Below are 9778 nucleotides of genomic sequence, written 5' to 3'. Positions count from 1 at the left end.
CTTTGAGTTGTGGTGTTGGAGGAGAATACTGAAAGTGCCACGGACTGCCAAAAGAACCAATAGATCTGTTTTGGAAGAAGTGCAGCCAGAGTGCTCCTTGGAGGCCAAGATGGCTAAGCTTCGTCTCTCTCACTTTGGACACATTGTCTGGAGAAAACAGTCGCTGGAGAAGGATGGAGGGTCAGAGAAAAAAAAGGAGACCCCCAACGAGATGGATCAGCCAGGTGACATCATTGATGGCGTCAAGTGTGGCGGCGGTAGTGAGGTTGGCCCAGGATTGGACATTGTTTCGTTCTGCTGTGCATGGGGTTGCTATGAGTCGATTCCGACTCGATGGCACCTGACAACAACAACAAAGGTTTGTAATGTGAGCTCACACAGCGGTACTGTGGAAGAAATACCTGGTGTTCTGCTTCTGAAAGGATTACAGACAAGAAAACCCCCCAGAGCAGGATTCTACGTGGGGTGGTTGAGTCAGATTGGATTGGCTCGCAATGGGTTTGCACTTTTAGCCAGTGGGAAGTAGTATCTCATCGTGGCTTGCATTTGTGTTTCCTAAATGATTAATGACCTTGAGCATCTTTTCATCAGACTTGGGTTTCAAAGGTGGAGCTGAGTTCACTGGCTAGGTGACCTTGGGCCAGAGAGTCCCCTTCCCAACCTCAGCTTTTATGTCTGTAAAGTGAGGGCATTTCTGTCGTTTCCCAGCTGGGCAGCTTTGGGAAAGGCCCTAACCTCTCTGGGCCTCAGCTTCCTCATGTGTAAAGGGAGTTGATGATGTGTGGAGGATATAACAGGATCAAATGAGTTCCTGTTATATCCTGCCTTATATATTGTGGGCTGGTCTGTGATGTTTGGGGAAGGCCCTTGAGAACCTGCAGCTAGAGTTTGTTGAATGAATAAATGAGAGTTATTTTCCTCCCCAGCACTGTCCATCTATGCTCTGCTGCTCTTTGAGATTGAGACGGGTGCAGTGACCGCTTCCATCCTTGGCTTGGGCGCCCTGGCTCTGGTGGCCGTGCTGACCCACACTCTCCTCCGTGCTGCCCGGGCCACCCGCCGTGGCCTCCATGAGCTGTCCCCACCACCTTTTGAGGATGACTCCGCCCGCTCCACCGAGGTCTCCAAGGCCAGCCCTAGGACTAAGTTCCAACAGGGTACCCACCGTCAAACCCCCTATGCAACCTGCCCAGAGCCTAGGATCCCCTTTGGGACCATGGCCACCACCATGGCACCTGTGACCCTGGGGGGAGGCCAGGAGAGCAGCCCACCTGCATCCTTCATGCACCAGATAATGCCGCCTGAAACAGGGCCCTGGGAAGGAGTCACCCATGAGATACGCAGCATCCTGGGACACAGGCCAGGAGCCACAGGGAAGGACTCCACGCTGGTGTGAGCATAGAGGTCAGGGATTAGGGGCCTGGAGTCAGACAACAGGAAAAGAACTCCGTAGGGATGGGTCCAGGCTCAGCCACAGTAACAGTAGAATTTGATTTCCCTCAGTTCGAGCCATCTCAAGATTTCAGGCTTTTGTCCTGAAGGATACTTTGTGGTGCAAAATAGCTGCAGGGACTCCAGCCTCATCTCCTTGGTCAGAGGGAAAGGCAGAGGCCAGGGCTGGGTCAGTGCCTTCAAGAAGCCTTTCTGAGAGCCCTTGGAATAATGATGACTTATTAGCCAAATTGCAGTCCTGTGGTCACAGCTCCACAGAATGAGTGAGACTGTTAAAAGTAGGAGGGAGGGTTTTGGCACAGGTGACAAGTTCTCTGAATGCCTCTGTCCATTTTACAGATGAGGAAACCGAGGTTCCGAGAGAGGCAGTGACTCACCTGGGGGCCCACAGCCAGTACTGAGCATCAGAGCCAGGATTCACACCCAACTCCCATAGCCCCCATGCTGCAGACCGAGCAAGTTTCAGACTCTGCAATCCCTCGCCACACCGCCTGAGCTGGGAGCGTCTGAAACCTATGTGCTGAGATTCAGGGCAGCCCAGGGCCAGGGCCAAGTCTGCAGGTGAGGGGTTCCCCTTTCTGTGCCTCGGTTTCCTTGTCTGTAAAATGGTAACATACAGGGTACATGTGTGACTGACTCTGTAAACCCCTCCAGTGCCCTGCACGCAGTAGGTCTTCAATCTTGTCACCTGGCCCTGACAACTGTCAGGGACAAGGGAGGAATGGCTGGTGGCTGGGCTCCCACTGCCTTCAAAGACAGGGGCCTGATGGGCAGTTTCTGGGACTCACAGAGCTGATGGGATTCCAGAGATAGAACCCCCCCCCCCCCCAACCCACAAATAAACTCAGACTAACTGTTTTCTCTGTGTCACTTGGACAGAGGCAGTTCATGCCTCTCTGAAGGCCCAATCTGGAATCCCAAATACCACCAATGTTCACACATAGGAATTCCCTTTAGGGGTGGAGATGGCCTGGCCCCACCCCACCCAAATGGACAGATAGCGGGGGTCATATTAATCAAGAAATTGAAATAAAGGGACGACATATTAATCAAAGAATAAAGAAATGAGACGACGGGGACCCTGCGCATGAAGAGCTCATTGTTCTAGCAAAGCAACAATGAAGTGCTTTCCTTGGATAGCAGAGCTACAAGGAAAAAACTCTATGCAAAGGCTCTTAATTCTTTTTTATCTTTTTCTTGAATCATTCTCTGATTTATTCATGATTTTATTAGTATCCCTTTATTTTAAATTTGGACTCTCCTACACTTTAGTGTATTTTTATTAAAAGTTAGAAGCCATATACTAGCTACATTTACTCTACTTGTAATCATAGGTAGTTTTAATACTTATATTAACAATATTTTTAAGACTGCTAGGAAACAGGATTTGTCAGTTGAACTACTACCAGCTTAGGTTTAGTGATTGTAAACATTCTTCCTTGTAACCTTAGTTCAAGACAATAAGGAATTCTTAGCTAGGCCATGAATGAGAGCTATGCAACTATGGGTACAAATAAAAGGTTTAACTTGGATGTTCTTAGATTGATAAGGGAAGTTGTTTTCCATGACCTCAGTTTTGTCAATAAGTGATGTTTTTGTAGGCTATAAACAGATAGTGTCAGGAGGGAGTTGATTGCACCCAACAACTAAAACTGATGATTTAACAAGACTTAATTGTTGTTGTTGTTGTTGTTAAGTGCCGTCGAGTCAGTTCCGACCCATAGCGACCCTGTACAGGGTTTCCGAGGGTGTAAATCCTTACGGGAGTAGAAAGCCTCATCTTTCTCCCGCGGAGCGGCTGGTAGTTTCGAACCGCTGACCTTAAGGTTCGCAGCCCGATTCGTAACCACTACGCTACCAGAGCTATAGATAGAGGTTAAGAAACATATACAAAGGTTAACTTGCTCTTCAGAGAAAAGAACAAAAGCTACTTATGTAGGAACAAATGTTTAACCAAGAGGTTGCAAGAAAGCAGGATGTCATGTATGCTCTGATGTAATGTTTGAACTTCTTATCCCTAATGTTAACCTAAGGGTCGTAAACCATGAAGACTGTGCTCCCAGAGTAGATTGTACTTAGAAGACATCAATTATTACGAAAGCAATGTTTTATGTAATGGTATATAAGGGGGTTGTAAGAGAGAATAAAAAAAGAATGAAGCATGAAAGAGAAGATTTTGAATTCATCACGACTTATCGACTCTGTGTAATTCTTTCCCGCCAACACGGCACACCTCTTCGGAACCCCTGAATAAGTTTGCTGAGGTTGGCTCTCAGCAGACAGGTATCTCCAGAAGTCTCCCAGCTTGTCCCTTCTGAGCCATGGGGGATTCAGGCCCCAGAGAGGGGAGAAGGCTCTTCTGGGGCTCAGGGAGGATAGCACCCAGCAAGGGTTGGTCCCTGAGCAGACCCTACAGACCAGAAGCCCTACCAACCTTGGCCGCCTCCTTCCTAGGCCCCGGAAAGCTGTGGGGACCTCTGTTTCCTCATCCATGGGGTGGGGGTCTCTTGGCACACTGAGGGAACACAGTGAGCACTATAAGCGGATGAAATAAAAATAAACCACATATTCTTATGCATACCAGGTCCTGCAGTACCACCAACTGCTATACTAGTCTCAGCCAATCCTCAGGAATACCCCTTTCACAGATGGTAAAGCTGAGGCCTGAGATATGAGGTCACATGTATGTTTGAGAGCACATGGTGTTGGCGGCTATAACTCTGTACCCGGGACACAGCAGGTGTCTGGGGCACACTGACAGCAGCAGTTTCCAGAACTCTGGAAATTCAATAGGGTCCTGAGGCCTCAAGGAGGGGAGGAGCAAGAGAGAAGACAGAGGCAGAGAGCTGGCTGCCAGTGAGGAGCTCTTTGACCTGCCAGGAGAGCTTAAAGTTAGATCCTGCAGTCCCAGAAGACCCCAGATCCCAGCTCAGGAAAAGAAGGCGCTGTCCTCATCCTAGGGGCTAGGAAGAGGTGAAAGCACAAAATTTAAGGAGGTACAATCCTTGTACCAGCATGTTCTTACAGCATAAATCACAATGGCTGAAAGGTGGAAACAACTTAAGTGTTCATAGACAGATGTATGGACAAACACAATGTGGGCCATCCATACAGTGGAATATTACTCACCCATAAAAATAAATGAAGTCCTGATACATGCTGCCATATGGCTGAACCTCAGAAGTATGATGCTCAGTGAGAGAGCCACATAGTGTAGGATTCCATTTACATGAAATGTCCAGAACAGGCAAATCCAGAGAGACCGGAAGTGAGAGGAAGTCCTGGCACTCCGCTTCTGTAAAGATGGTTGCTGTTGCTGTTGTTAAGTGCTGTCTAGTCAAGTCCGACTCATAGTGACCCTGTGTAGTGTTTGCAAGGAGTGACTGGTGGGTTTGAACTGCCAACTTTGTGGTTAGCAGTCCTGTGCTTATCCTACTGCGCTAGCCCAGAAAATCCCATGAGGCAGTTCAACTCTGTCATCTGTATATGGTTACTGTGAGTCAGAATTAACTCAGTGGCACACAAAACCAAAAGAGCTTCGGGGAGGGTGAATGGAAAAGTCACTGCTAATGGATTCAGAGTTTCCTTTAGGGTGATGAGAATGTTCTGGAACAAGAGAAGTGGTCATTATACAATATGGTGAATGGACTAAATGTCACTGAATTGTGTACTCTTAAATGGTGAATTCAGTATTATGTGAAATTCACCTCAGTTTTGAAAATATCAGGAGGCTGGTGCTAATGCAGGCTCAGCCGCTGCTAGGAAGTGGGCACCTCTTTAAATTGTGTTTCCTGGGTACCTCACTAGCCTCATCCTAGTCCACTCCCTTCTCTTTCCCATGAGGCCTTGAGATGGTGTCCAGGAAACTCTGAAAGGTTTGGGGAGACTGACTGGGAGCAGAGCCCACAGCCTAGTGAAACCTGGCACGCCCTAAAACAGGAACTAAGTGAGCAGAATCAGGTAGGCAGGGATGAGGAGACCTGGGGCTTGAGCCAAGTGCTCAGGGCACTGGGGAGGAGACATGTGATCAGGGTTTGGCATGTTCCAGGTCAGAACTAGCTTGACAACAGTCACGTTGTTGTCAAGTTTCCACCCCCAAAGTGGTCAGTTTCCACCCCCAAAGTGCAGCCACAGGAGGACCAAATAGGGAAAGGGTACTAAGAGGTCTCTGGTTTGTGCAAATACTAACCTAAAGGTTGGTGGTTCAAATCCTCCCAGAAACTTCAGGGAAGAAAGGCCTAGTGATCTGCTTCCATAAAGATTTCTGCCAAAAGCACAGAGCTGTCCTACTCTTAACACATAACATCACCACGAGTCAGAATGCACTCAGTAGCAATGGGTTTGTTTGCAGTTGGATCAACATCTCAGTTAATCCCTTGGAGCAACTATTGGAATCCGGTTGCCTTTTAGAGTGTAGTCAACGTCTTTCAGAAATGGGGCTTTCATTTGGGGCCCCCAGAACCACATCCTGAAATGATTTTCGAGCATGTGGCTTACCAAAAGGCAACCCCAGGAATGGACCCTGGGGAGTGGGTAGGTGAGACAGGGAGGAAGGAACCCTAAGGTGATGCTGAAGGCAATCGAGCTCTTTAGCTGGGAACCTCAGGAAGACAGCAGAGAACCCACCCTGCAGAGTGGATCCACCCCAGGGGTGACGGAGCCAGGCTGTTTATTCACACCCAACCTCATTTGGATTTCCTGGAAAACAGATCCCCATGATGAGGATTTCAGGGTACAGGAGATATCTGGAAATTGATCCCAGGAACTATCCCCTTAGGGGTGGGGAATTGAGTCAGGGAGGGGAGGAGACTTGCCGGGTTTGCAAATGATGCCATGAGCAGCCAGCGCTCCATCCCAGGAGCTCCAGCCAGGGGACCTCTGGGAGACAGTGTGGAGTATACACCTCAGAGTGGCCCCCCCGTCAGGGAGGGGGGAGCTGAAGTGTTTATGATCTGGCTCCCATCAGGCACTGGTGAGAGCTGCTTCTGGGGCTGGTAACTCCTTGAACTTCCTGCCTTCCCTGTGTGAGGTGAACAGGAGTTCAGGTGCTTGTCCTGGATGATCTTCATCATGCAGAGATGGATGCAGGTAGAATGGCAGTGAGGGAGAACACAGAGAGCACCGACTCTAGAGCCAGTTTTGCAACAGTAGGCATACCTGGGATGTTGAAAGCGCTTAACCTCACTATAGGGAGCTCTGGTAGCATAGTGGGTACAAGTTGGGCTGCGAAGCTCAAGGTCAGCAGTTCGAAACTATCAGCTGTTCTGTGGGAGAAAGATGAGGCTTTCTGCTCTTGTAAAGATTTACAGCTTCTGAAACCCTATGCAGTGTTGAGAGGAGTTGGAACCAACTACACGACACACAACAACCACCACTAACAAACCACACTATGTAGTGCTTTTTGGAGCAATTGGTTTTGGGATGCCTACTGTGTGCCAAGGACCCTGGTATGGCACTGTAGGATAAGCACCACACAGGTAACCTCAAGGTCAACAGTTCAAATCTACCAGCCACTCTTGGAAACGCTATACGGGGTAACTATGTGTCTGAACCTTCTGGAAGGAACACAACTATGTGCCAAACAGCAAGCCTGACTCACACATGCATCATTTCTAGGTGTTACCATTATTGTCAGCAAACAGGATCAACCCGAAATGTAAATGGAATGGAATGGAGTTACTCCAGGCAGGTTTAAGTCATGGCTCTCGGATTTGGAAGCAGAGAGCCGTCAGGGCTCCAGCTAGGCTCTGCAGCATTTAAATACAGGAACTGAGGGGTTTACTGGGATTGCGCCATCCACCCTACCTGGATCTTCAGCTGTAGAAGCCACCCAGCTGCAAAGATGTTTCAGAGTTAGGAAGCATTTTTACAATGATCAGTAGGGATAGCCAAGAGACACAACTCACCCCCCACCCCCATGAGGTGAGGATTAGCAATTTCCATTGCAAAGAGGAGGAAATTGAGACATGGAGAGGGTAAGCCATGTGCCCTGGGCCACCAACTAGTGAGTAATGAGAGAGGGTGTTTTTGCAGAAAGACCCACTTGGTACCCAGCCCCCCTGCAACGCATCATTCAGCACCCAGGAACCTACAAAAGGCAGGAAGGACAAATACCCTTCTTGGGCAGAGGCCCCAACAGCCAAATCTGTTTCCTCCTTTGTCAGCTCAGTCTGGTGCACACTGCCCCAAACTGCCCAGTGCCATGTGGCCCTAGCCAGAGCCAGGCAGCTCCCTGGAGGGGTGGCAGCTCAGAGGACAGAGATATTGCAATGGTCCTGCCAGAACAGTCCTCTAGGGGCCCAGTCACAAATGGTCACCCTGGAAAGTGATCTGGGCTGGTTTTGGGATGGCCAGGACAGCAATAGAAAGAACAAACGGCCTTTGCTTCCCTGTCGGTCAGATCAGGTTCTGTGGTGGCGCCGGGCAGGCTGGGAGGGGCCCTGGGAGGAGGCATGCAGGGTGATGCCAGATGAGTGGGTCTCACAGACCAGGGACAGGAGAGCAGCAGGGGTGGGGTGAGTGGAGCGGGAGGGGTGTTCACACATTCACCCACCTCAGAGTCAATAGGTGGCTGGCTTTTCTAATGTGACTGAAGAATTTAGGGGTGGGTACATTTTGTATTGTCTTCCCACTGTCCCCCCACCCTCCTGGACAATGTGCCACACCCCAACCCAGACTCGCAGTGAGCACTCTCAGATCCGGTCTCCCTCCTCAGACCCCAAAGCAGTCTCATCTTCCACCATGAGATCCCCCAAGGTGAAATCAGACCAAAAGGCAGGATCCTATCCCCCAAACACTGCCCCCTCCTAAGGTGGGTCCCAGCTCCTTCTCACACCCCCAGGATCAGCTTGTTGAATGTAAGTTCCTGGGTTTCCAATCCTGGGCAGGCCATGTGACCCTCTCTGGACAATGAGCTGCGAGAATTTTGGCCTTTTCAGGTCAGGGGAGTAAATTGTGTGTTGGAGATCTTCTGAGTCCTCCTTCTACATCAGGGTGAGAGCTTTCTGCAAGATGAGAACCATGCCTTTGCCCATCAATGAGCTAAGACTGCAGCAGAACCTAGGTCCCCCCGTGATTGCCAGGGGGTCCTGGAGAGGAGCAGAAAGAGGACCAGGGAAGTCTCGGGCTTTCATTTAGTAAATATGGAGCAAGTCCCTAGTGGAAAAGAAACGTGCAGGACAGGGTCACCCTGCAGGCTCTGGGTTGAAATCCCAGCTGGAATCTTCACTTCCCTGCCTGTCACTATCTGTAAGATGGCCACAAAAACAAGTCTTCCCTTCGGGTTGTGGGAGAACCACCAAGACCCATGTACTGATGTCAATGTGCATATATGGTGGCTCTTTATATGGCTTGAAATGTGTACCCCCAGAAAGATATGTACAAATCCTGAGCTTGTTTGGAAATAGAGTCTCTCAGGAATATGGTGGGTCCTAACCCTTATGTGAGTGGGTTCTTAGACAAGAGGAACACAGAGACAGAGAAAAGGCCACGTGATAAAGGAGGAGCATTGGAGTGATGTGGCCATAAGTCCAGGGCCGCACGGAGTCACCACAGGCTGGAAAAGGCAGGCAGGATCCTTCCCTAGAGCCTCTGGAGGGAGCGTGGCCTGGTAGACAGACACCTTGAATTTCAACTTCTGCTTTACAGAACTCTGAGAATAAATCTCTTGTTTATTTGTTACAGCATCCCCAAGAGTCTACTACACCATTATTATTAGTAATTGGCACTTAACAACAACAATTATCCCCAAGGGGTCCTGGTCTAGAGCTGTAGGATCAGGACTGTTAAACGCATGGCTGGGGGTTCAGACCCACCAGCTGCTCCTCAGAAACAGTATACAGAGTTGTTATGAGTCGGAAGCGACTCGATGGCACTTAACAACATCATCATTTCCGAAGGCAGGCCAGGACTAGGTCTTCTCGGCCTTTTAGAATTGCTGCCCATTCACTGCCTGGGTTCCCCTCTGTACACCTTCCCCAGGGCTGCAGGAACTCAGTGATCACCCCCTCGAATCAGGTGCCTGAAACATATGTGGTGGAGATCAAGGCCAGGACCAAGACTCTGGATGGCACAGCAGGGCAGCATTTATTGCTGGAGGACACACCACCGCAGGCACCAGAGTTTTGACACAATGACTCAGAAGGCACTGGCTTCTGTCCAGGGGGCTCAGGAGTCTCGCCTCACTCCCTCCTCCAGGGCTGGGGCAACAACAGGGGTCTCTGAGCTGGAGACACAAGCTCCCACACAGCATGGGGCCTGGAGGAATGGGCCAGGCTCGGGGCGCTGGCCACAGTGTCAGGCAGGGGTCTCCTAGGGCAGCGAGTGG

At 49.8% G+C, this 9778-nt stretch overlaps 1 protein-coding gene across 1 annotated transcript in view; it reads left to right on the top strand.

Moving 5' to 3' along the window:
- TMEM221 (transmembrane protein 221) overlaps positions 1 to 1396 on the top strand; it is a 21735-nt gene extending 20339 nt beyond the window's left edge. The window contains exon 3 of the mRNA XM_006876283.1: positions 927 to 1396. Coding sequence (XP_006876345.1) covers positions 927 to 1396 — 470 coding nt within the window. The remainder of the gene's footprint in view (positions 1 to 926) is intronic.
- Positions 1397 to 9778: the final 8382 nt, after the last annotated feature.

Source organism: Chrysochloris asiatica, unplaced genomic scaffold (assembly GCF_000296735.1).
Source record: "Chrysochloris asiatica unplaced genomic scaffold, ChrAsi1.0 scaffold00374, whole genome shotgun sequence".
NCBI classification, from domain to species: domain Eukaryota; kingdom Metazoa; phylum Chordata; class Mammalia; order Afrosoricida; family Chrysochloridae; genus Chrysochloris; species Chrysochloris asiatica.
Note: the sequence above shows the minus strand (reverse complement) of the source record. Positions and strands in the feature narration are given on the sequence as shown.